Raw genomic sequence first — 27,035 nt, 5'->3', positions numbered from 1 at the left:
TCTCCTTTGTGTTTTGCAGAATGTTTGAAATGTCCTGCTTTCTGCCGCAAGACAAGGACCTGAAAATCAGCATCTATGACTTTGATTTGCTTAGCCGTGATGAGAAGGTTGGGGACACGATTATTGACCTTGAGAATCGACTCCTTTCTCGATTTGGCTCGCACTGCGGTCTTCCACAGATGTATTGTGTGTAAGTGTTTCTAATTGACTCGTGCCCATGTTGCATTTATATAGAGAGATGTGTTATATGTTCATTCTACTGAATTGATTTAAAAGTCAGAGGTGAAAACACAATTTGGACTTTTAACTGACTTGGGCTAAAATCCTTTATCATATGTTTTGGTAGTGACTGTTTCAGTAACGACAATTTTTGCTAATTTTGAGCAGAACTGAAAATCACCAGCCAGTACATGACTAGCAAGCAGTTGCACGCACATAAAATCTTAACACTTTTAAGTAGAATACAAAAAAGCTTACTTAATGGCTGAAAATATGTGTTTCACTATTGACAGTCCGTAAGGTCACACACCGATTTTCAGACTTTGGGACACATTTACTTCAAAACAGTGGGATCAAACTGCTCACCATGAGGCCATGCAGTCTTACTTCCTGGTCTAAAATGCAGGGGTATGGCTAAAATAAGACTCCATCTATGGACTGAAACTCTTTGTGTTTCAGTATTGACATGTAAACAAGGCACAGCATTTTTTTTAAATTAAATTCATGATAAATTTTTCAACTTCACTTTAAAAGAGCTCCAAAAGATTTTCAAAAAACAACATTCAAAAAATAAAAATTATACATATTATTTTCAGAAATTTGAAATTTAGGGTTGGGACAGCCGCCTCCCATTAGAAAGTACCCTATAAATGATGATTTTATGTATATTTAGCTTATTACTTCCTTAATTAATGCCTTGGGTTTAAATAGATCACAATGTAATCCTTATAAATATCTAAGATCTGAATACTTAATTGTTGTTTTAATTAGTTTTTACCATGGGACCGCAGTTTGAACTCTCTAAAATATGCCTTGAGCAGCTCAGGAGTTAACCAGTGGAGAGACCAGCTTAAGCCATCTCAGATCCTGCAGAACCTCGCCAGACTGAGAGGACTTCCTCCACCCCGGATTGCAGATGATGGCAGTTCGCTTTCCTTTGGAGGGCGAGAGTACAACCTGCATGACTTGGGTACAACTGCAAGTGCCACTTTAAGAATTTGTGTGATGTTTCAGTACTTAACAGATACCTTCTGTCACAACATGAGTACTTGCATGTCTTAGCGAGGTACTGATAGTTGCTGTTTCTGTATGGCATTGCATTGTTAGAGGCCAGCAAAGTGCTGCACCAGCACCTGGGTCCAGCCAAAGAGCGTATCTGCCTGCATGTTCTGCGGAAGCAGGGCCTGGTGCCTGAGCATGTGGAAACCAGGACCCTGCACAGCTCCTACCAGCCCACACTGTCCCAGGTAAGTCCACGGACACGGCACTGCACAGTCCCAGCCTGTCTAACTGCTCCTGCCTGGGCAGGTTCAAAAAAGTTAGGGTACTTTCTCATGTCTAACTTATCTTTTGTGTATATCAGTCTCACTTGCGTTGGTTATCTCTTTTAAGGGAAGAATTCAGATGTGGGTGGATGTATTTCCCAAAAGCCTTGGCATCCCGGGACCTCCAGTTGACATCACTCCTCGCAGAGCCAAGAAGTAAGAACAAACAAGTCCTCTGGTCCTCTTACTGCTTATTTGGCTTAGTAATAGTCTCATATGTCAGTTCTCATGTTTCTTTACATATTAAAGGTATTTCCTACGGGCTGTTATTTGGAACACCTCTGATGTCATCCTGGATGAAACCAGCATTACTGGTGAACGCATGAGCGATATCTATGTGAAAGGGTAAAGATCAACATAATGTCTGTTTTACATAAATAGGCTACAAATGGTATAGAATACTACCAAAGTACCACGGTAACAGTCATTCAACAGTATAGCAAATTATACATGCAAATTTTGCTTGAATATACTTTATATTTTGTGCATGTAGCTTAAGTGTACTAAAGCAGAGTAGTGAACTGTTATTGCAAAGCTGAAATGAAATGCATAATCTACAGGTGGATGCCAGGTATGGAAGAGGACAAACAGAAAACAGATGTCCACTACAGGTCGCTTGACGGAGACGGAAATTTCAACTGGAGATTTGTCTTTGGCTTTGACTACCTACCAGCAGAACAGTTGTGCCTTGTGTCAAGAAAAGTGTGTATATTTCTTTTAAATGCTCTAAAATGAAGCTATTGAGAAAAAGGTAAATAAATAGAATATCAAATTATTTTAGTATAAAGTAGAAGAAATATTTTTACTTCTCTTACTTCTCTGTTTAATTACAGCATATATCAGTATCTATGTGACTCACCCCTGAATATGTTAGTTGAAGTTTATCTCTGTGTTATCCCCAGGAGCATTTCTGGAGTCTTGACAAAACTGAGTTCAGGATTCCTCCCAAACTGATCATTCAGATATGGGACAATGACAAATTCTCCTTGGATGACTACCTTGGTAAATATGTTGGTTTTCTCCCTGTCATATTTATGCATTCGGCTCGTTTAGCAGGTTCCTTTAAGGCCTAAATACACTAAGCCTGTTGTCCAGTGTTGGATGCTGTCAAGTTGAATGCATCTCAGAGCAACTTAGTACTTAATATAAAACGATTTTATTATTATGAAACATAAAGTCAAAAAGTAGAATTCTGTCTGAGATCATCATAAAAATATTTTGTTTGTAGCTTATTGTACAGATGTGGGCAATATGCCAAGAATATCTCATGATACTAGCAGATTTTAGAGCTGATAAATTCTTCTAATATTTTATTTTTCAAAGCTTTACTGATCAAACTTTGTCCAAGCTATCAACACAGTAGTAGATACTTATGGTGTTCGTTTTGTCCTTTAAACTGAGACCTGGTTAATGTAGTTCATTCTGTTAAAATGTATTGCAGAATTATTAAGACACTTAAAATTTCTATATCAAATTTAATGTGAAACAGTATGTGTCAAAATATTGCACAGCCATGATTGCTACACTTTCTTGTGTGTCTGTGTCTGCAGGGAAGGTTTTACTGAGAGATTTAAGTGACTAAAGCTATTTGGATTATACATGTTGAATCACCTTGCAGTCTAATAAGCAATCTTATGTCTGTTTTGATTGTAAAACTCTGCAGAGGCTCAGTGGTCTGTTTGGAAAGAATAATACATGGATCTTGTTTTCTTTGGCTTTCTTAAACAGGCACTATAGAGCTGGATTTGAATCACCTCATGCCTCCATCTAAAACCCCTGAGAAGTGCAGCCTCAACATGCTAACACAGGGAGGAGGCAGGAACCTCCCCTCCAATTCACTCTTCGCCCAGAAGTCTGTGAGAGGCTGGTGGCCCTGCGCCATGGAGGAGGACGGCAAGAAAGTTCTGACTGTGAGTGAAGAGTCAAAGTACAGTGTATATAGAAAACAGTGGAAAGGTGACTTTAGCTTAATTACTGCTCTGTCCCAAAACCATGTGTGTTTTCAGACAACTGCTTGTCCATAGTAGGCTGACTAAAGGACACAAGTGTGGTGATTTTTCCTGGAAATGTTCAGAGCTATCACTATGGATTAGTAATTGTATTCATAATATACAGATTATTTTGATCATTAATAATGTGAGCAAGGCCCAACAACAGATATGGACTTATTTTAATTGCTCATTTTTTTATTTGTTAAGATGTAAACAGAGTCATTCAGAGTGAAGTTCGCCATTCTAGAGAAACTTACCAAGTGAGAATTTCTCTGGTCATTTTGGATAGTTAATAATAAGGCTATATTTCCATTGTAGACATCATTATCCCTGGTTCCCACCACCACTGTAAAGAAAATCTGAAGTTGAGAGATTTCTCTATTCTCCAAATGATTTCACTGTTTCACATTAAACCACTCTGAATGACTTTGTTTACATCTTGACAATGAATTAAAATATACAGTTCCCCTTTAAGTCCATTTCTGTTGTTTGTCCTTACTCTAATTCCCTAACTAATCTAAGAAATGAGTTATACCCTTGTTGAAATTGTTATAATATGGAGAATGTGTGTCTATTTTAGTGCTGATGAGAGTTGTACAGTATGTGATATATTTTTGTGCATGTCAGGGTAAAGTGGAGATGACTTTGGAGATTGTGGATGAGAAGGAGGTGGAAGAGAGGCCTGCTGGGAAAGGAAGAGAAGAGCCCAACATGAACCCCAGACTGGAGCCTCCAAAGTGAGATATTATTACCATCAACATATAAAAGCATTCTACTGTACAGTTGTTTGATGTCTTTGTTATTATATTTCTTTAAACAGCCGTCCAGATACATCATTCCTTTGGTTCACAAATCCATGCAAAACTATGAAATTTATCGTGTGGCGCCGATTTAAATGGGTCTTCATTGGAGGCATCATTCTCATACTAGTGCTCCTGTTTGTAGGAGTCCTGCTGTACTCTTTACCGGTAAGTTATTGTATTTCATTGTCATGCAGGTTTATATGTGAATGCCTTCAACATAACCTCAGCCAATGACACATGACTAAGTACTTTCTTTTTTGTTTTTCCAGAACTACATTTCAATGAAAATTGTGAAGCCTTTATAATGGGAGACTGGAGGACTGTCGTTGGAAGACTGTCATTGGAGTACACCACCAAAGAATGACGAACTAACTGAAATTCAGAAACATTTTTTTTGAAATATAATGTGTTTGTACTTAAGTAGCAAAGGCAATTATAACCTGTTCACCAATGTGGTTCAGAGACCCCAGTTTTACACTTTCGGTTGCACTAAAGTTAAGTACTCTGTTCACAGAAACTCAGCCTAACATTCTCTTTAATTCAAATCATTTCCTTAATAAGCACAACATTTATCCAAGCAAAACATCTTGGTTCATTGTTTGTTGTAATCATTCACATCATTTTATCTGTCCAAAGATCCTTTTTTTCTGAACGACATCCACTCATTCTCGTTCACTAATGTACAGAAGTGATTACTGCAAACTATCCGAATGCAACATACTGCACTGTATATATGGTAATCTTCCACTGAATTGTAGGCACATTTACCAAAGCCTTCATGTCAAACTCCTCAAGGAAAATAAACAAAAGCACAAATATTATCATGTGTGGATTACTGAACTATGAGCTAAATAAAAATCTCCAAACTGATCAAATACATTCTGCTGGTGTTATTTAGACAGCATAATTATCTATTGATTAACAGGTGAAGCATGGCAGGTTCAGTCCTGAGTGGGAGTTGGCTTGATGTGTTAATTTAACTCTTATTTCTTTACAAGTGCAGCACTGCCTTGAGTACTGGACGAGAAGTAAATATTCATGGCATCAGACATCATTGCTGGTATTTACAAGGCAGCTCAAAGTAATGATTGCCCGACTTGTAAGCTGTGGGTAAAATGACCCTGCCGAAGTGCAGGGTTACATTAGCTTGTACAGGCTTGATAGGCTTTCTTTCAGCTCTTGTGGAAAAATGACATTTAAAGGATGATAATAACTAAAAATAAAATCAAGTATATAACAAAAACAGAGTGTAATGCAGTCTGTTCAAAAACTGTAAGAATGGCCTGTAGGATAGATATTGATACATCTTGGTGTTTCCTTTTGACATAAAAATGTCAATACCAAGTGTTGTCTTTTAATGCAGTAATTTTAATATATATTTTAGTAATTTTTAGGAGCTACTTTTCCTTCTGCCCTTGTATCAAAAAACCTTGTATCTCCGTTGTTGTTGTTCTTCAGTTTTTCGACAGAATTTGAAAATGCCTGTTGTCCTTTACATTGTGTGTAAATTTAATAAAGAATGGACCAAAAGAAACAGCCCAAAATTGCTTGGAAAAAAGTCTGGTTCCATTGACTTACATTTAAAGTAAAGTAAGTTACAATTTTGGAGATACAAGGTTTTGTTCTGACAGCAGCGATATGTTGGTTTACACTGGACAGTTTAACTAATATGAAAGCAAAAGCTGGCAAGTTTAATTTATTGATGTGTGAAATATTATTCTTTTTAAGTGTACAAGAAGGGTTTTAAAAGCATCAGTACTAATACTTGGATACAAGTATTCTCGGTACTTGATATCAGATGGTAAATGAAATCAGTGGTGTCGCTCGTTTCTAACTGTTTTATATTAATTTGCTACAACTGGCTCATGGCCTGGTTACGACAGAATGATGTTCGTGCGACAGACGAAATTGGTTTCTGACAATGTTGCGGAGTTACTCCCTGTAAGTCCCGCCCACTGTAGGAAATCACCATTTTGATTGGTTTCTCTCGGTTGCCGTAAATGAGGGATGAAAGACTAAAAGTGAAACAATTGGGCTTGCGCAGGACCGTTCAGGCTCTTCTGTGTGGATAATTTTCCTCATTTTGGTTTATAGCTTCAGCGTCTTTCCTTAGAAAGCACCCGAAATGTGCATGAACGTTGTGTTGCGGCGAGTGGAAAATAATTTCGGGATGAGTTTGTGTTGAATAATGAGTTAGCTCGGTTCGCTAACCTACTAGCTCCTTCCTTAACAAAAGCCTGTAGACTGACTCAGTGACGGTAAAGCACGGACCGCAGCTCCTCGGAGTGAAGTTCATAAACTGGTAGCGTTGCCCTCAATATAGTCTCGCGGCAGTATTACTCCAAAGGACACTGCAGTCGTTAAGGACGTTGCTAAACAGCTAGGCAGCTAAGCTAGCTGGCTAACGGTGTGTAAAATTGCAAATTCGTAAGTAACGTTTTATCATCGTCTTGGTTCTGAATTGCGTTATTTGTTGTTGTGATATTGGCCTGCGAAGAAATGAAACGTAACCAACTGGTCATGAAAGAATGAGCGCTTTGTCAGAAAACGTTACTGAAGTTACAGAAAAGAGGTTGAAGTTGGAAGCTGACTGTCCCAGCTCCTCCCCAGAGAGCTCTCAGACTGTCACTGCCAAAGGTGAGCAGGAGGTCGCTGGAACAAAGTTGCCAGGACATCATAATCAAGGTTTGGAAAATCCTCTGTCTCACTGTTGTTGGAGTTATTGACACGTTTCCATTAAATCAATGTTATCGAGCGTTACATAATTACAGTTGGTCATTTTCTCATTTGCGCATGTATGTCGTGCTTTATTCATGTGTCTGGTTCTGGTCTGTTCAAATGCAAGAGACCAACTTGATATTCGCTTGATTTCAGTGTAAATTTACTTTGTTTTTTAACACAGGTAGCTTGGCCACCGATGTGCTAACCTCAAAAATGGACGAAACTGGAAAGGAAGTAAACAGGTAAACATCTGAGCTTACGTAGTAAATTCCCTGATGATTTACTAATTCTCTTATTTACTATGATAAAGAATGTCTTTTCCTTCCACAGCAATGCCACTGGAGATGTGAAGGTAGATGACATAAGAAACGATCTTCATAAGTTTGAGTGCAATAGAAAGGATGATGGTCAGTCAGCTGTGAAAGAAAATGACAAGCTTTTTGGTGTTTCAAGAAAACACAAAGATCTGGATGACCCCAAACTGGACAGAATTCAAGGGAGCATTTTATTGCCAAACTCTAACATGGATGTGAAGGCGATTTACGGACTGGGAGAGGCTAATAGTATTGTAAGTGATAATGTCATCATTCAGAAAAAGTCCACTAATGGAGAAAAAGCTCTAACATCTAACTCACCAGATGCTAAGCTTAGCAAGGTAACCACTATGTCTACACCGAAGGCAAAGACAAACCTCAGTTTATCTTTAAACACAAGTGCTAATGCTGATGTGGAGATGCTGAGCCCAGAGAGTCCAACATGCAAAAACTCTCTATACAACAACTTAGGGGAAAGTGCCCTTTCTTGCACAGTGCCCCAGGCATCCTCTGTTCGATCTTGTTCTTCTGTGGAGTCTAGTCCCTCTGTTAATCGTGGAGTTGTAAACTCAGAGGGCATCAATGAGAAGCCTGAGGTCACAGCCATGGAAACCGATGATGGCGATCGGCAGAACTCTGGTGTCAGTTCTTTGTTGCCAAAAAGCAACGCCAAGGAAGATCCTGTTGGCATCCAGTCAAAACAGTCACAAAAAAGGTAGACACCTGTGCACATACTTTCAGCAGATGTATTGTTTACATGTGTATATGTAACTAAAATAAGCATTTGATTGCATTTCTTTCTTTCTTTTCTGGTTCCTCTTCAGTGAACCAGTGCCAGTGCCTCTACCGAACAGTGATAAAAAGTGGTTGGGAACTCCTATAGAGATGCTGAGGAGGATGCCACAGTGTGGTCAACCCCTACCACACCTCAGGGCATCAGACAGCCACAAAGTCCTGATCAGGGTAAGCTGTGCTATCTGGAGAGTGATGATGTGATGTCTTCAGCCACAGCCCTGGGGCTGTCTGTCAGTTTGGGTCTGATCAGATATTACAGGCGCTCTGTTAGAATGCTGCTTTGCCCTTTTACCACAGAAAGCCTTAATGTATCAAAGCCCAACCCCATTTTCTTATTTTTATTATTGTTATCTTATCATCTAAGGATTTTACATTGAAGTAAAAAAGCAACTGAAGATTCTTTTTGTATATGTAGACATAAACATTTTACTTCAACAGTTTTTTTTTGTGGTAAACTGGTAAAAAACAGGGTTATGGTGTCACAACTTTTGTAAGGTGTTACCTGTCCACTTTCAAACATGCAAAGTTATGTACTGGTGGCATATGTTCACAGTAGTTGTTCGTTCATTCAATAGTGAAAGTGTATTTAGGGTAACAAAAAACTGTTAGTACCCCAGGATAATCAGCATGCTAGCAAATGAACAGCTATTTTATCTGTTTTGAGGAAGCCGAAAGAAACTTTGAACCCACATAAATACTGGCTGCTCTGTCTGTTTAGTATGTTACTGGGGTGGGAGACGATTTACAATAATAAAATGCTGTAAATGTATTTAACTGCATTCCAAGAAGAACTGTAGGTATAGTGATATGTGAAACCATAATGTGTAATCAGTTCTAATTGCTTTATAGACAGACTTGCTCAAAGAAGGTGAAGTCCCTGTTCCATACCCCAGCAAGTTCCGAGATGCCTGGGATGATATGACTGTCAAGATGCCCTGTTCAGAAAAGAACCTGTTTCCTGTTGAGAATGAGGTATTCTTTAGGTTAAGCGCTGTCTGTAATCGAAGGGTTTTGCTCCAAAACGCACTGTAGACCTCTTTGAGTAAATTTCTTTTTTCTTTTTTTTTTTAATGATATACATGATTTATACCATCTTTATTAGGAGAATAAAAATATGTTTTCCATTATATGTCAGCTGTTATTCTTTTCAAAATTATTACCAAAGGAAATAGAGCATCTTGGAATGAAACTCATAAGAGCTTAACAGAAGTAATTTAATAATGCATTATTGACTTTAATATGTATGAATGTTAATTATTATGTTAACCAGAAGATATATATTTATTAAAAGCTTTAGGTTTATAAAAGTTAGTGAACTGCATAGGGTATTGTTTGAAATTATTTGTATCAAGTACTTTCTGTGTTGTTTCAGGATGGAAGTGTGGTGCAGAGTCGGTGGGAGTTAATTCGATCTGCCTTGGAAAATGGATGCAAAAGTTCTCTTGACATTCGGGTACGTTTTAAGGCTCTCGTATGTGAACTGTAGTAAGCCATAGAAACGCATGTTTTAAGAACATATTGAAAAAAGTACACAAATTAAGGCAGGAGGATGAGATGTAGTCATTTGGACAAATTTTCAAATATCACCAGAAGATGGCAGCATTGTTCTAACATGAGGGACTCTGAAAACTGGATGAGCTTTGATTCTTCAGATAATTTTTCTGTTTGGACTGTGGTAGTGTAATTTCAATAAATTTTTTAGAGGAACTGTGTTTTTTGATAAAGCAGTTTTAATTTTGCAGGATGCAATACTGAGTTACAACACGGCACATGCAAAGAGATGGGACTTCACAGCTTTAAATGTTCTCTGCACTGATGTAAGTAGCAGCTCGTGTTTTTTTTTATTATTATTCTTTTGCTGAGTTTTCATTAAGTGGGTGTATATGTAAACTATTATGCAGATATAAGAATCTGTTTTCCTGTAGGCTTGAATTTAAAAGGTGTATTTAAGCGGGAATTCCAGTGATTTAAAAAAATAACATCATTTAAATAAAGTCAGGAAATTTTCTTCTAGAATATCAAATAACCAGAGAGACTGACTGCACATGGTTTATCCAACCAAACACACATTTGCTACATGTTGTTTCCCAGTGAAATTGTTCTCATAAACATGAACGTATAACGTTGTATCCTAAAGGCTGTAAATGAATCTGGTTTCATGTAGATTTCATGTTAATTTTTTAATAATGTTATCGATGGAAATCAGATTAGACAGCAACTACAGGAATTCTCACTGTGTTCAAAGGACTCAGCAGCAGTCAGAAAATTAGTTTGTTTAAACAGTGTAAGTAAGCACATGTAAGGCAGGTAGAGATAACGTTTGACTCAATCGATGTTGAAGTTGAATGATAATATTGCATGACATTGACATTCCACAAATATATTGGTATTGACAAAATCCTGCAGACAAATTGCTGATATTTGACAAGACAATTTTGACAACCAACAGTCATATCAGTCTTTAAAGCTTGTTGAGTAGCTGTCTGGAAAGTCCAATGTGTGTGCCACACCTAATATCTGCTGTTTTTTTAAAAAGTCACAGTAGTGTAACGAAAGAGGAGCACATATACAGTGATGAGGCATGACATGTCTATTGCTGCGTCACTATGTGACTAGCTAGACTCCTGGAGCAGATAGATGAAGCTGTTTCCCTCATGTGAGCCTAAATACTGTCTCAGATGGTGATTTAGTAAGGCATTAATTTAGTCCCACAGTAAGGATGTTGCGTTGTTCAGTCATAGTGACAGAGCAGCTCACCTCTGTATGGCTGCGTAGCCGGCAGCCTGAATCTGGCCCTTCTGGTGCCTGATCTCTGGGGGCCCTCCTGGCATCCAACACCAGCCAATTAAGACAGAGGTGGGCATTCAGTGTGACGAGCAACAGCTGGCAAAAAAGGGGGGCTTTGTTTACCTGCTTACTGCCGGTAAACAGGCTCAACAGATGGGCTTCACTCTCACATTGATCCTGGCCTGGGATCATCTTAACGAGAAGATGAGTTAAGGAAAGGTTTAGTGCATACAATCTCTAATTAGCTGGTGTTATTTTATTACTGATATAGAATGTAGAATTAGTTTGAGCCTTCTTGAGTTCTACAGAGACACGTTGGTCTACTTTAGTCTTACTGTGGATCTGACTGAAGTGGAATCTGCTTGATCCCAAGCTGCAAATCTATGTGCAGCTTGCATGTCTGACATAACCAGTGTTTAAAAGAGGGAGTGGGGGAGGGTTCTTTGCTGCTACAGTGCATGTAACAGTTACATGTTGTTTTAAAATGCAGTGTTGCATTTGTTCATTTTCATGAGCTAATCCTAGAATATAGATAATTTATTTTTAAAGTCGCTTCAGGCCCCCCCCCGTCCCAAATGAATTTGTTCTCAAAACAGCCTGGTTGATGTTTTAATTATATCGTAGAAGGTTCACCATTAGGATACAGTCAGCTTGAAGCTTTATTTTTTTTGAATGAAGAGAATTCTCATCTATACTGTAAATGGAAGTTGGTGAATTATATCATAGATTAACAGTCAAAAGCCATTTCTGTGCTTGCCATTTTAATTAATCAAGTCGTGTGCCTCTGCCAAGAGCTCGGCATTTCTCCTTCCTGCTTAAAATAATTTTATTGGGAAACGTCAGCCTTCTTTAGATCAATAGCTAGCTGTATCTTTTTATGGCTCAGTCCACTTTAATTAAAGTGAGCCGTTAAATCTTTGAGGGGCCTAATCAAAGCCATTAGCAAAGTGCAGTTTGTTCTAATGAAGTGAACATTAGCGGCACAGTTTTTCAAAATGACCTTGTAGCCATGATCAAGAATTTGCAAAAAACTGTTTTTTCTTATCACGTGTAGAATATACACAAAGATTTTTAGATAATAGATCTTTGGAAGCCTCATATGCTATCATTTCAGATATCACTTGCGGACCAAAGTATTTGTCTGTAGAGACCAGGCTATTTAGAGCCTTAAAGACATTCATCCTGCCTCTGACTGCTGGCTCTTGCATCCAGTAGCTAGCTCGTTCCCAACCCTTCCCTTCACAGTTTTAGAAGTTGCCACTTTGTTGTGTGATCTGGTCTTTAAGCGCTTGGGCAGTGCATTTCCACTCTGACATTTCCTTTTGTCTTATAATTTACCTTATTTATATGTATGGTAATGCTAGTGCATGCAGCAAATTAATTATTGGAAACTAGATAATGGAGAGCTATTACATTTACAAATTCATATTTCTCCATCTAAACAACAGAGGGCACTACTATCTTAAGCTCGATGGAAATTGTAGTCTTAGTTTTTTTTTTTTTGTTTTTTTTTGAGAGAAATAGTCTCTATTTACTCCTTTTGTGAACTGTTATGATTTTATTTCATTGCAACAAAATAATCACATATTTAGATAACTTATATGATGGCCTTTGTTGCCCACAAATACTAGTTCACTCAGTCTCATGTGTTCACTTGCATGCACACCCACACATGCTCCCATATTTGCCATCTTAAATTGTTATGTCATGCCTGTAGGGTTTGTATAACGGTTTATATTTTAAAATGCCAAGCTCCACACCCTAATCTAAAGATTTAAGGACTTGATTAAATTTGGTGCAGTTCTGCAAGACTCAAATACAGTAGCTGTCACAAGGGCCTTTGATTGACAACTGAGCTGTAGTGGCTATGGAAAGAAGCAAAAAACAAATTAGGTCCTGTCTTGTAAATTGTTGTGAAAGCACTGCTGAAATGAAAGTGTCAGTGAGGTGGTCTCTGATAAATGTCAGCAGTGCCTGCCCTGTGAAAAGCCCTCTGCTCACATAAAGCATTTGTACGGATACTTTTCACACATTTTTCCTGCTTAGGGGGAATCCCCTAAAACTAAAATCTCGCTGTGCTTTAGTTAGCAAATGATCGTTTGGGTGTCGGCCAGCTTACTAAACATACATAGGCGGGGCAGTGCTTTTAAGATGCTTCTTCCTTTAATGGCTGTCTACCTCCTGATTCATTTGGAGCCTATCAGTGAGCACAGTGGAAGTACGTTAGTGTAGCGAGTCCTCAGAGCTGCATAGGCAGGACATGAAAACGAGAATGCTTTGATTTAGAAAGCCCTAACTCTTGCTACTTCAGCACGGTCCCGTTCGCCCTGTCAGCCAGCCTAATTCATTATGCCCAGGGGAGCGCTTTATGATGTCAGCCAGGTCATTACTTATGACAGTGTTTAGTCAGGTCTTCTTTGCAGCCATATAAATGCTTCTTGGCAAAATTGTCAGTCAGGGCTTCCTGTCCAGAAGTGTCCTGCGTCGCCTTCAGCTCCTTGGCCATTTGCATCTGTTCCAGGAACCCCATTTAATCAGTAGAGCATGCCCAGTAACCTTGATGAAATGAGGCTGGTGAGTGATCACCAGGACGATCGCAGCCAATATGTTTGTAAATATCTATGCTGTAAATCCCGGTGATGATAAAACAGCAGCATATTTGTTTTTGCAGAAATCGCACTTGGTTGCTGAGCCAGCTAGTGCAGTTTGAATTCCCTCAGCATGGGACTGGTTATTGCTAAGCGGTGCTATTTGTCTGGTCTGAGATGTATGGTGTGGGTGGTTGTCCATATTTTAGCTGTGGCAAAAGTGAACTACAAGCTATCCTACACCCACTCTTCTTTTTCCACTCCAGTGATGTCATTCCCCATTGGGAGATCCTTTCATATTGCACAATAATGTTTTTGTAACCCCTGTACACTAGATTTTGACTTTCTACCTTCTTGCCAGATATGAAAGACTTATATGATATTGTTTTTCTCCTTTCTGAGAGGTAGTCTGCTGGTTTTATTTGAGAAAGCTCTGAAATTCAGTTTCAGGAGCCTTTGACAATAGAAATGTAGAAAGAGAAGGAATGTCAGGGTAATGTTTTCTGATAGGAATGGTTGGTGAAAATGATCATCACTTTGTTATATTTGCGTTACAATGCACACAGCTGTTTTCTGAGATATGTGGTACTCTGTGGTGTAAGAGCTGGCTATTTTGCAAACGTCATTGTTTACCCACTGCTACTGTGCCTATGCAGAATCATAACACAGGTCCTTATTTTCTTCTCTTATTTACAAGCAGGTAGAGCTGGGTGAAATGGCAAAGGTTTTATATCACAATACTTTGACATTTTCTCAGTGTGCATCACAATATTCCATTTTCTGATTTTTGATAAGTTGGAACAGACAGAAAAGAACCAGTTGTGGCACATTTAAAAATCAAAAACATTTTTTTATATATACTGCACTGAACTAAATCCAATTAAACAGGCCTAGCTATGCTCACTTTGTAAAGCAACATGCAGTTGGTCAGTCTTTAGGTACTGAAGTTATTCACAATATCCTCAGAGTAGCATTTTGGGACTTAATATAAGAAATATTTCTCTGTAATGATAAATTTTGTTATATTGCCCACTCTTACGCATAGGTCTAATTTGGTGATAGTAATTATTTACTGTTTTGTCATAGCAAATGATTTAAACAAGATAAACTAAATATTTCATTATTGTAACTTTATGTAGAAAAGTATGTGTATTGTAATAGTTTTTTTTCCTTTACTTACCTGGTTTGTTTAAAAAAGGGATGTATCAGTACCATTTTTTATTTTTTTTTCTTTTCAGACCAACTATGAATACATTTTAGTACTTGCTGATACCGATAATATAATGAGTAACCAAATCAGAATTACGTAGTTGTTAGTATAAATGAGTGCAATCTTAACTATCTTAACAGTTTAATTCCTCAAAATCTAGCTGATTTTAAAGGCAGTGCATTAGCTAGGTACATTTACATTAATTACCATGAATCGTGTAGCGTTGCAGTGGTGAAGACTGGGTTTTGTTCCACATCAGAAATGTGCTTCTGTACAGCTGTAAGTAAAGTATGTTTCATAGTTTTGAGTCCGTGCCCCACATCTGTCTTTCAACAACAGTCTCTGTAGCACAGCAGGAATCACATCAGAAGCTAATCTGAGGAGCTGACTTGTCAAGTTTTGTTGTCTTTTGATTGACTGGTTTAGCTTTCAGTTGAATGTCCTTCACATTGTGTGATTTATAGAAATCTTGTTCTTTAGTGGCTCATTACAGCTCGCATTGTACATTTGAATAGACCATTGTGTCCAAAAAAGCCTATTTGTATTTTAATTTTCACTATATTTTCATACTTACATTTGCTCACGCTTTACGGAAATGCTTCATCTGATTGAAATGCTACATGAAACACGGCCCCCACAGAAAGCTGTCTATGAACAATTTCCAGTTATTCAAAATGGCATACTGCGCACCTGAATGCTTAGCAAACGCACTGAGAAACTGCTGCAGCAGCTTTGCTAACTTTGTTTCACACTGTGCACTAAAACTACAACTAGGTGATGTATACAAGTAGGAGATCACAGTCTATCTACAGCCTAGTTTACAAAGATAATGTTAAAAATCACCATATTATGGTTTATACTGCGCAGTTCCATTCAGTCAGGTTTTTGCCTTAATTTAGCTAATCTACATGTCTCCACCTGTACTGGGGGAAGTGGTTGTGATGTGTGTTTCTGCTTGAAAACTAAATTCGCACAGTGTATGCCTGGTGGGAGTATGCCAAGGCAGAATATTTAGTGACCAACGACTTTGTGTTTGACTGCCACGGCATCAGTAACACTTTGCTGTGCGAGCAGACTCTTGTTTACCGACAGCTTAAGTCGTTTGTTCATTAGCACGACAGCGTACAGTACATGTGTGACACATGATATCAGGTAATATCGGATGTGGGTTTCATTGTATTTTTACATGTTCAAGTTGGCTGTTTATGTCCATTAAAAAGAGTATGGGTTTAGAATGTCAATTTCTCATCCACAGGGGTTGGAGCACTCTGAGGTACAGTATCTCTTTGATGTCATCCTGCCAGAGATGGTAAAGTTAGCCTTGAGTGCCCCCAAGATTTGTACCCAGGTAAGCCTCACAACCATATACACATATAAGTAGGTGGCCTGAAAAATCACGCATTACCTGCAGTATTTCTGCATAATCTTTCCTCTTATCATTAAAAAGCACATGTTTGACTAGGACAGATGCAGGCCTAGTTGGACAGAGGGAGTGGGATGAAAGTGCCTGGCAGGTGTTCTAGGTTAACAGGCTCTCAGGGCTGCTGGGTGAAAGAGCTGGTTGGTGAAGGACACCATCACATCTGCAGCAGCAGCAGCCTCATTAGGAGCAGAGCTAATGGAGGCCAAAGGAAGCCATCCGGCAAGCACTTTACTGCCATGTGCACTCATACGAGAGGCTTTAAAACTGCTTCCTGAGGATTATTTGTCAAATGCTTCAAAAATCAAGCATACATTTTTAGAATTTTTTTTTCTTTTTTTCTAGAACCTGTTTTTAATTGACATTAAATACTATATAAAATTGATAGTGGTGCTTGTGGTGGACAAATACAGTATAATGATCACTCCCTCTAGAGTGTCTCACCCACGTACCCTCAAAATTTTTGGTAAATATAGGCTGTCTCTTATAGACAACAGAGACTTTCCAGCTCTTGGGCTCTTGTTGTGAGTAAAGTCCAGATCCACTATCACAGGATGAGTCCATTTCATCCCAAATGTTTTGGCTAACTCTCTCTAATGGGAATGAGAGCTGAGCTGAACAGCCTCAGACAGATCAATAGAAGTAACACCTCTTCTTGGCTTTGTGAGTGCTTCCCCTTACTGTAGAGCCAAGACTAGTGTGTGTGTGTGTGTGTGTGTGTGTGTGTGTGTGTGTGTGTGTGTGTGTATGACAAATCTACTGTAGATCACAGTATTTCGTTGAGTGAATGATGAAACTGCATGTTCAAGCTGATGGTCCCAAAGGCTGAATTATGCTTCAGTGTTTGTGAATCTTCAAACATGTGCAGGTGTCATGCACAGATGTTCACATCAATGTCTGCCAACATACTTGCGCGTACTAAGTGCTCTAGGGGGCGCTGACCAAACCAGAATGTACAGAAAATAAACACTGTTGTGAAATATCTTGAAGATTGGTCATATAAATGTTTGTAACATTGCACTTCTTCTGCCTCATTTTGTGCTGGTACTGGTTTGTGTTGAGTGTTGTTTGGCTTTCATCCCACTGCCAACGCTACCATATAGCCAGTTGGCTTTTGCTCGTCAGTCCACAAATTCGTATAGCGCGTAGTTGAAATTATGGAGGTGTGACCTTTTATAAGCTATACTTGTTTATAAGCCCCTTTTCTGCATTTCGATTTTTTCGATGTCTATATGCATCTTCGCCGAAGTATAAATCAGCCTTAAAGATCATATCCTGCATTTTTCTTAACATTTATATTTTCCCCTTGAGGTCCACTTATAATTTTAGTGTGGTTTTGTGTACCAAGAACTAGGGATGCATCAATACCATTTTTTTTTATTTATTTATTTTCTTTTCAGACCAAGTACAAGTTTTTTTTTTAGTAATTGCCGATACTGAGCCCAAAACTGTAATGAATTACCCTCTTAGAATTAAGTTGTTAGAGTAAATGAGTGCAATGTACCTTTTACAGTTAGTCATTAAAATCTGTCTGATTTTAAATGGCATGCATTATCTAATGTCAGTTATACTACATTAGTTACCTTGAATGAAGTAGCGCTGCAGTGGAGAAGAGCAGGTTTTTTCATTAAGTACATTTAAAAGTTTTGATGCTCCTCATCCTGGGCCAGTCTCTGTAGCACATTGATAGTAGGAAACACATCCAAGGCTAACGCATCGAAGGAGATCACATGAAGTTTTATGGCTGAAGTAATCTGGCTGGTTGAGCTATAGCTGAATGACATCTAAAGGTACACATGCACTGTGATGCACTTGTCGTGTACAGACAAAGCCTATGTTTAAAATATTCACACAGCCTGATACCCGATAGCAGTATCAGTATTGATGCATCCCAACCAAAAACAGTTCATTTTTATATGACCAATTTCCATTTTCTCTTTATCCTTTATAATTAAAAAGGCTGTTGTGTGTCTGTGCCTTTAAGACTGGTATATGTAAATGAGCTCTGTTCTCATTGGCTATGCTGTATTTTGCTTCATTCAAAAGAAGTCCAGGCTGAAACGCTTAAGCAAATAACTTCAGTATGAATGGGTGGGGCTGAAATGAGTGTAAACTGAATAGATGGACATGTGTAAATGTGTTAGTGTATATGGCATCACAGAAACAGTGAATTCAGAACAGGCTTTTTGCAGCCTCCACTGCTTTACAACTTTCAACTACACCTTCTTTAGAAGTACACACACAGATAAATGAGGTTTGTGCAGCATCCTCACAGAACTCTTGACATCAGAGAAGTCAAGTATTAGCTGATTGAAAAAGAAAATGTCAAGTCTCTCTGGCTTAGTGGCACTTTATATTTATGTACTGGTTATTAATGTTTGTATTGATTAGACATCTGCATTGCCCCAAAGAGGGTCTTTAAGTCCAATCAGTAAAGATGGATGGCACTTGATGCATGCTGCTGGCTTATAGTAGAATTCAGCAGGGCACTGTAATTACTCCTGGCCATTTACTTAATGTAATTTTGCCTCTCTGTTTGGTCAGTTGCTAAACTAATTACGTTTGCCTCCCCCTCCCCCCCACCACCCTGCCCTCCCTTTGTTGCAGCCAATCCCTCTGCTTAAACTGAACATGAATCAGTCCCTGACCATGTCACAGGAACAAATTGCCTGCTTGCTGGCCAACGCCTTCTTCTGTACATTCCCCAGACGCAACTCGCGCAAGTCTGAGTACTCCAACTATCCCGAGATTAATTTCTACAGGTAACTTGCCTCTTCTTAACATTACTCAAGGTATCAGTGCTCTTGAAAGCTGTTATATGTTGGAAGATATAGGTATTGATCTTTGAAGAGCTTTAGTTTGCTCATAGATTTCATTGTACCTTATCCCAAAAGCTCATATAACAGATAATTCACCCCATCAATATAAGCTTATAACCATTTTGGTGTAATCCACCTATTCATCTGATAGATCTTGTCCAGCAGAATGGGTAAGTATAAGTCTCAGTTAGTTTAGGTGGAGCATTTCTTGAATCAAATTACTGTCTCTTTTCCAATTCAGTGACATTAGGAAAATGTAATTGAAAATGAGTTATAAATAAAGTGTTTTCAATTTGTTCTAATGATTTGTTCTGTCTTTACAGAGTTAGAGGCCAAATTCTTTGGAAGTGTTTGTAATTAATGCATTTAAATATGAAATCATTGTCCATTAGGGGGCAGTAATGTTTAGGAAACATGATTAGGAATGAGTGCTGCTCTGCTCCACCCCAGGATTTGTAGAATTAGTCCTTATGGTACAGGCGGCACCTTTCTGAAGGCTCTTTTTGAAATAAATAGCATAGAAAGGAAGTATTAAGGCAGGATGCCTGTAGTGGTGTCGCAGATGTTGAAATCACACTTTTTGTCCTTGGTTGACTTTGCTGGTCCTTATTTGTGTTTGCTTTGATGGATTTTTCTTTGGTGTTTTCCAATGTGTAGGATAAAACGAGTAGGTGGGTCCCTCCTTCTCATGCTCTAGCTGTGCACCAAAGCTGCTCATGTGGCACAACACTGATCTCAAGCCTTTAAAGGTTAATTAAAACAAAAGGATTTGTTGCTAGGTTGACTGATATAAAGTACATAGCAATCCATCTGCTGCCTGTCTCTGTACCATCTCAATTTTTCTGTTGAAGCTTTCCACTGATTGACAACAGTCCCCACTCTGAGGCATGGATGTTTTCAAGCTCTTATTAGAAGTTCAGTAATTTTTCTTGAATCTAGTTATGCCAGGTGGTCATGTCTGGGAAGTGATGTCTGTTAGAGCAATAATATTAAGACTTATTGAATTCACAATGGTGAAAATGTAGTTAAGGTAGTAATAGGGCTAGATATCAGCGGTTCTTGCACGTCTTGTTAGACACTGACCAGTTTTTCTCTGAATCGATCACCTGGTTTTATATCAAGATAATGATGTTGATGTTGTTCACATGTGTGGAAACTGTGTAACAGGAAATTGGAAATTATGTTGCTTAAATTTTTCATTTCAGTAAAATGGCAGTCATGTTCCTTCAAGTAGCCACATTTTCCCCCACAAGGTTTTAGACTACTGCAGTATTTCGGAGTCACATTTACAGCCATTTCTTTTGTTTTGGGGGGTTTATCTCCCCTGGCTAGAGATAGCTAAGTGGTTTGGATTTAGATTGCCTGAGTGATTGCAGCATTAAGTCAGATGGCTTATTTAGATGAGCGCAGCAAAGGGACACAGACTTTAGCCAGTGCATCAGCATCCCATTCTGCCCCTTGGCAGAAGCTAGCCAGAAGAAAACAAGTTTTGGTAAGACAGCAGAGAATCCAGACATGCGGATCGTTATAGTGCAGCCCACTCTAATTGAGTGACTGTCCATCAGTTTACTTATCCGCTCGTGCTCTGCCTCAATCGAGCACTTGGGCAATTTAGAGATTGCTTGTTTGGCAGACCTGTCAAGGTCTTCCCTCTGTGAAATGACAGATAGACTGGCTCTCAAAAGATGTATTTATATAAATATAACATATGCATGTCAACACAATTTTTGGGGAAATTAAGACACTTACTCAATGAGTGGTTTTTGAAAAAGCATTATTGTCTTTTATGAAAAATAGTGCGTGTTTTCCAGAAAGGGCTTACTGGAGCAAAGTATGATTTAAATTGATTTGAGGCTACTTGGAGCTCAGTCAGGGTTTTAGATACATTGCTTGTGCTGGTGTGACATTCAGTATAACATCCAGTTCACTGTAACCTTTAGTGTTTGAAATGCTACCATTTTCTCAAGTTTTACAGTTTGCTAAATACATAAAATTATTTTTAAGAATCTATGATTCTATAGTGGCAACATTACATTAATGTGCCCTTATTTATATTTACCAAAAAGCAGTGTTTTGTTTAGATACTAAGCTTTCTTTCTCATACAGGCAGCTCTCTTACACCAAATACAGATTGCCTTCTGAGCTAGCTTTCTCAAAATTGTCTCCAATAGGGACAAAAAAATGCCATGTAGGATTGGCTTTAATAAACGAGCTCTCTCTTTCACCCTGAAGGGCTTTTAGTGCATTGGCTTTCCTTTTCTCATTTCATTTGTCTTTTTTTTCTTTCCCTTTCTGTGCCTCGTAAGTTGAGTGGGAGGAACGATGAATGCAAGTGCAAGATTAGCTTGAAGACTGTAGTGTCCTAAATAGAGAAAGCCATGTAAGAGGAGGACATAGCTTTAACGTTAACACTGGCTATTTGGGGGCTTTAAAGAAGACCTGCAGCTCTCTAATGGTTCTTAAGGGAAGAGGGACGTCTTCCTCCGGTTGTCATCCTTTGTGCAGTGGTACAAGAGTGCACCATTGAGCCCTCAGGCCAGGAGGCCTGTCATTGTTGTCCTGACTGAGGGAAGCGTGCTCCGTGAGCAGGCAGCAGTGAGGGAAAGTGGCAGAGTTGGATTGGCCTGAAAGCTTCACTTAACTCACGTGTCTGTGGGGCCTAGGCACTGCTTTGAAGTGGAGAAGTTTGTGTTTCCGTTCTATGCTGAAATAATCTCTAAATTAGGATGGTCATCTGAACTGATCTTTTCTCACCCTGCCACCAGGCAGACATTACCCTCTCCTTGTTATCTGTCACAGAGTTTGTGTTGGAGTTTCTAAATGTCACTTTTTGTCTATCTCAATTATGTTTTAGATTGTTTGAGGGATCCTCTCCTCGGAAGATTGAGAAACTCAAAACCCTCCTCTGCTATTTCAGAAGAGTCACCACTTCAAGTAAGCCGGAAGTTCAGGAACTTACTTTTTTGTATAGATGTACTGTGATTTATGTGCACTTAATCACAAGAAGTAACATGGTTTGCTTTTACTTGTTTATTCCTTCACCCTCAGAGCCCACTGGCCTTGTGACATTTACGAGACAAAGCCTGAACAGTTTTCCTAAATGGGAAAGGTAATTACATTTACTGTCATAATTGAAAAGTTGTACAGTTCAGTGCAGGCACATCTTAGTGTTGTGTAATATGAAGCAGCAGTGTTATCTCTTTCAGCATGAGACATTTTATGAACACCTATGATATTTTGTGGAAGATCATTCCTTCACACTGCTCTTCACTTGATAAATGAAGCATGGCACTGTATTGACACTTAGGCCAATTGCTTCCATGGGCAGTGCAAGTGAGTGAAAGAGCAGGAAGTAAAAATGTGCTTGCTTCAGGTTGAACCGTCTGTCTTTTTAGCTTATTAAAAAACTCACTACTGAAAAGGGTAGCTTGGAACTGCTTAAAACCCTGGGCAGCAGGCCTGAGCTGCTGTATATATAATTGAATCAGGGAATTTATTTATTTATTATATCTATTTTTAGATATCCCACCACCCTGTAACCCTATAGGTTTTAGAAATGTCTTTTTGCATTGTGTATTTAGTTGCTTACCATTTTTCTTCTCTCTGTTTTTAGCTCAGCTACCCAGCTCACGCGGCTTTATATCACCTATGAGGGGACTATTGAGGATCAGGGTTATGGAATGCTTCAGGTAGGAGCGAGTCTCCCTCTGGTAAAATATAGATAAATATGTGATAACAGTTCTGAAGCGCTAATGCTTCTGTAGACTGAGAGTAGGGGGGGGTGGTTGAGAGGTGAGAAAGTCTGTGAGAAAATGAGAATCTGTGTTCGATGCCTGTATTGAAAGCACATCCGCCGACTCGTCTGCTGTAAAATCCAGTGCTCACAACGCAGCTTCGCTCCGTCTGCCACGTTTGCTAGCCACTCTTAGTGGTGGGCTTGGGGGTAATAGTACAGTGCATGCACGAGTTAACCAGCGCTTCACAGGAGGTGGTCTAATTCAAGGTACAAAGGGCATACATTGCAGCCCTAGCAAGACTCCAGTACAGCAGGGCACTGTGTGCAGCCACCCTGGCAATGAATACATGGTGTCTAGCGCTGCGTTTGCGCAACGTTCACTTCTTTTAGCGGGATGTCAGGCTCCTTAGCTGAGACTGTATATATTTCTGCATTTTATCAGTGTAATTAAAAAGCATAAATATGGTACAAGAATGTACTGACAAAATGTATTATGGTGTCGTCATGGCGCATTGTATTTAATTTTTTTAAAGGGAAGAAATGTTCTATGTTGCGCTGTTTTAGGTTCATTTGTATATGGACTTTTATGTTAAAGAGCCTGGATATAGGTAAAGTGGGTTTCTGGAGTAGAGCAGAGGGCTTAGCGCTGTTAGCGCTGGTGTGGCCATGTTTCATCTTGACGTTTTTCAGCAAATTAATAATAAAGCTGCGTTATGGACCGTAATCTTGAGTTATTCAAGTTTCTCCTAAGTTTTCACCTTTATTGATATCCTACATTTAGCCAAAAGGAAAAAAAAAACAAATATCTGAATCCCAAAATGAAAAAACCAAATACCTACCTAGGCATGCCTGAGGTACATAGCCTTTTCTGCCACATGTAGACTCAAATAGGACGCAAGAATGTTATCTTCTGTTTTATTTTGCTTCATTTTATTTTAGTCTTTTTATTTTTGTCTCTTTTATATTTTGTTTTTGCTTTTATTTGTTAAACTGAAAGTGAAGTATAAAAAGTATACTATATGGACCATTTTACGGAATTAACAAACACTGAGAATTAGTCTATAGGCGAAGCCTTCTTTGAGCTCCCTTTGTTTTCATCTTTTCTTATTTATTCGAGGGTCATTTTATAACAGTTTTTTAATTCATTAACATTGTTATCTCTTTGTTACTGCACTTGCTTTTACCTTTCACTTTGCTATTTAAACCATGTACTTCAAAAGCGCAAACAATTAGTAGGCAGTCCTGTGCACAGTTTGCGTGATTCGCTACAGTCGTAGTAAAATGAATGTTAATTTCCGGCACATTTTGAGCATAGATGGCTAGCAACTACATCAAGGTACATTTTGCACTGCATTTGTTCCTGGAGCACTACTCATCTCTCGCGTCCAGAGTTGAGAGACATTGCCTGGTCTTGCAGTGGAACTTGGTTTTGCTCTGGCAGCTGTGTATGAGTGCATTGCTTACTGATGAAGTAAAGCATCAAATCAGCTGAAGTGTTTTCCTGGCTGATTGAGACACGGTGGACCCATGGCTTGACCATGGCCCTCCCAGCACAGTCTGAGCCCAATCAGCGAGTGTGTATGGCGGGAGTACTCTGCCTGCCTCTCTCGCACTCACCTCTCTTCTATTTGGGTGCACGCTGACAGCTGATGCATACACACATGAGCAACCCTGGGAGGTCCCGCGGGTCTGGGGTCCCACTGGCCGGATTGACGGATGTTTGCGGCGGGAGGGGGGGGATGACAGGCTGTCAGTGGCATTGAGGAGAGGATTCACAGCCCGAGCCCGAGTTGAGTGACCTGATCAGCGAGAACAGCTGGCAGCCTGACATCCTCCCTCCCTCTCTCACTGAAGAGGCTGTGGGCCATTGAGCCTGGCCTGACAGTCTGCAAAACAGCTTCACACCAGCTTTCTTCTTCAGTTTACTCTGCTTACTCATAGCTGCAGCTGGACGTACATTATCATTGCTCAGAATTTCCAGTACAGTGCTGAAATTTTAATCCAAACCACAGCCAACCAGAGACTTGACATTGCTCATGGTAGCATCTGCTAAATTCCCTGCGCAATAATTAGTTACGTTTCCAAGCTAACTAAGCTCTTATAATTACAAAATGGAGTGACTGGTGTCAGAACTAATAAAATTACAGGGAGAACGAAAGCAGCAGGTCACATGTAGGTGATAATCCATTGATGATGGGAGACTAAAACACTCTGAATGTGAAATGTGAAAGAAAACAGATTATTTTTAGCTGTCTGGTGACGAGCACTTGGCTACCCTGTTACAAATGCTAAACAAGTGGCCAACAACAGTGCTAAACTCTTTAGTTTCTCAACAACGTCAACTCGGTTCGGTAGGTCACTGCTGTCACTCCTACCACATCCAAGTCAGAGCAGATCACACTATTCAGACAGCAGCTAGCGACGACTGGGTTTCTCTATGCTATCGTAGTAGTTTAAGGGGTGAACCGCAGTATATCTGACGCTCGCTGTGTAAAAGCATTATCTGCAGTGTGAATCTCTCACACCAGTCACAGAGTCCTCCTTTTAGGTATGTTTAAACTGAAAGCAGTGATTTTGTGTCTTGTTTGATCTACCGTATCATCAATTCACCGTGTTTTCCCGGAGCGCTGCTTCAAGTTAGCCAGCAGCTAAAAACAGCTAGCCTGGAAAGACAGCGCTCTCCCGCTCTCCAATGCCTCACAGCTTCCTCAGTTTACTTTCGAACATGAACCCACTTCTTTCTTTCACTTTCGTTGCTCGAGAATGCACTAATACTAAAATATGACGGTTTGGCGCTGTAACACGGCGCTGCAGACGTGATTTAACACCGCTAAAGTTGTTAGGATGCACGGAAAGAGGTGAGTTCACTGTAGGACAGTACAGTTACACCACTGACCTCGTCACTCACACTCGGTCACAGGAGAACAGATCGCCGGTCGCTCCACTCAAACAGGGACTGTATAACTCCGCGTTTCAGCTGTTGCTAAAGTATATTTGGCGACCCTTTTTTTACTTGTGGCCCCCTCCCTCTCTAATCAAGTCGAAAAATTCAGAAGTGCGCCCTCTCCTGGTGACAGCAGAGTAGTGTCGCTTTCCTTGCAGTAGAAAACGCCACCAGGGCTTTCGCTAAAACGTGGAAGTGTGAGAATGGTGTATTATATCGAACATTTATCGAACCTGTCTTATCGCTCTATCGAGGAAAAGTTATATCGCGATACTTATCGTTATCATTTTATCGCCCAGCCCTAATCTGAACCCACCCAAACCCCAACATAAATAGTCAGTTTCTGTTGGGTCAGATAAATATTTCACTTTAATTAATTTGGCTCTAATTTTAACTGCTGAACTGCATTCTGGTGAAGAAGCTGAGCATGTCCTCAGTCACTTGCTTTGCTGCCTCAGAGCTGAGAGGCAGAGACAAACTGAGATAGCGGAGTGGCTAATGGGTTTACTGGTTTCTGGTCGTTCTAATAACAATTCACGATGGCGCTTGAACTTGGACCACTAAGTTAGCAATGAAATATGAGCTTGGCTGTCCATTTAATAAATTAGCTAAACCAACTATGATTGCTAAAAAAATAAATAAAAGATGTCTTGAACATACTTTTATATATTATTTTATATATATTTTATACTTTTATATATATTTTGTAAGCAGGGAAACATAAATGTGTAAGATTGTGTAATAAATTGAAAACTGGCACATTTTGATTTATAAATTAACTAAAATGAATGAAAATATTTAAAAATCTGTTCAATTGCAAAATGTAGATAACATTTTATATTTTTTAAGCGTATTCGTAAGAATGAGTATCATTCAGAAAACTGTGTTCAAAGCCCGTAAAATGCTTTTTGGGCCAGTCCAGACTGACCTCAGGACTAATGACTCAAGACCTCTCTGCTAGAGCTGTTATTCAGAGCTGTTATTCTAAATGAGAGCTTGCAAAGTGTAGTGGTTACAGACTATTTTTCTGTGTACATGCTGCAGGTGGACTTTGCTAACAGGATGGTAGGAGGAGGAGTAACAGGACTGGGGCTGGTCCAGGAGGAGATCCGCTTCCTCATCAACCCAGAGCTTATTGTCTCGCGCCTCTTTACTGAAGCTTTGGATCACAACGAGTGCCTTATTATCACAGGTCAGCAAACTCTTAATTCTTACTGCACATATTTTGTTGTTTATTGCCCATTTCTCTCATTTTGTCTTTATTACTTTCTTTTCTTTTTCTGTATCTTGTTATTTCTCTCCTCTATTGCACACACACATGCTTGCACACATATTCAGAGACATGTTCACAGTCTGGCCCTCC

At 39.3% G+C, this 27,035-nt stretch overlaps 2 protein-coding genes across 5 annotated transcripts in view; both read left to right on the top strand.

The window, feature by feature from the left end:
• Positions 1 to 5,369, top strand: part of myofl (myoferlin like) — a 39,061-nt gene extending 33,692 nt beyond the window's left edge. The window contains exons 44-54 of one of the 2 annotated variants that reach the window (XM_036574235.1): positions 20 to 190; positions 1,041 to 1,189; positions 1,327 to 1,466; positions 1,612 to 1,700; positions 1,794 to 1,889; positions 2,105 to 2,246; positions 2,447 to 2,546; positions 3,273 to 3,454; positions 4,163 to 4,272; positions 4,356 to 4,503; positions 4,608 to 5,369. In XM_036574235.1, the coding sequence (XP_036430128.1) occupies positions 20 to 190; positions 1,041 to 1,189; positions 1,327 to 1,466; positions 1,612 to 1,700; positions 1,794 to 1,889; positions 2,105 to 2,246; positions 2,447 to 2,546; positions 3,273 to 3,454; positions 4,163 to 4,272; positions 4,356 to 4,503; positions 4,608 to 4,643 (1,363 nt within the window). In that variant the 3' untranslated portion in view covers positions 4,644 to 5,369. The remainder of the gene's footprint in view (positions 1 to 19; positions 191 to 1,040; positions 1,190 to 1,326; positions 1,467 to 1,611; positions 1,701 to 1,793; positions 1,890 to 2,104; positions 2,247 to 2,446; positions 2,547 to 3,272; positions 3,455 to 4,162; positions 4,273 to 4,355; positions 4,504 to 4,607) is intronic. The other variant, XM_036574234.1, reaches the window with a different exon arrangement.
• Positions 5,370 to 6,319: 950 nt separating this feature from the next.
• Positions 6,320 to 27,035, top strand: part of parga (poly (ADP-ribose) glycohydrolase a) — a 32,231-nt gene continuing 11,515 nt past the window's right edge. Inside the window, exons 1-13 of one of the 3 annotated variants that reach the window (XM_036574232.1) lie at positions 6,320 to 6,975; positions 7,241 to 7,301; positions 7,390 to 8,088; positions 8,198 to 8,336; positions 9,018 to 9,140; positions 9,541 to 9,621; positions 9,911 to 9,985; positions 16,009 to 16,101; positions 18,781 to 18,935; positions 21,847 to 21,926; positions 22,041 to 22,101; positions 22,606 to 22,681; positions 26,717 to 26,864. In XM_036574232.1, coding sequence (XP_036430125.1) covers positions 6,867 to 6,975; positions 7,241 to 7,301; positions 7,390 to 8,088; positions 8,198 to 8,336; positions 9,018 to 9,140; positions 9,541 to 9,621; positions 9,911 to 9,985; positions 16,009 to 16,101; positions 18,781 to 18,935; positions 21,847 to 21,926; positions 22,041 to 22,101; positions 22,606 to 22,681; positions 26,717 to 26,864 — 1,900 coding nt within the window. In that variant the 5' untranslated portion in view covers positions 6,320 to 6,866. Of the gene's footprint in view, positions 7,024 to 7,240; positions 7,302 to 7,389; positions 8,089 to 8,195; positions 8,337 to 9,017; positions 9,141 to 9,540; positions 9,622 to 9,910; positions 9,986 to 16,008; positions 16,102 to 18,780; positions 18,936 to 21,846; positions 21,927 to 22,040; positions 22,102 to 22,605; positions 22,682 to 26,716; positions 26,865 to 27,035 lie in introns of those variants that run through there. The other 2 variants (XM_036574231.1, XM_036574233.1) reach the window with 2 other exon arrangements.

The sequence above is a fragment of the Colossoma macropomum genome, unplaced genomic scaffold (genome assembly GCF_904425465.1).
Source record: "Colossoma macropomum unplaced genomic scaffold, Colossoma_macropomum, whole genome shotgun sequence".
Lineage (NCBI taxonomy): Eukaryota > Metazoa > Chordata > Actinopteri > Characiformes > Serrasalmidae > Colossoma > Colossoma macropomum.
This window is presented reverse-complemented; position numbering and strand designations above follow the sequence as displayed.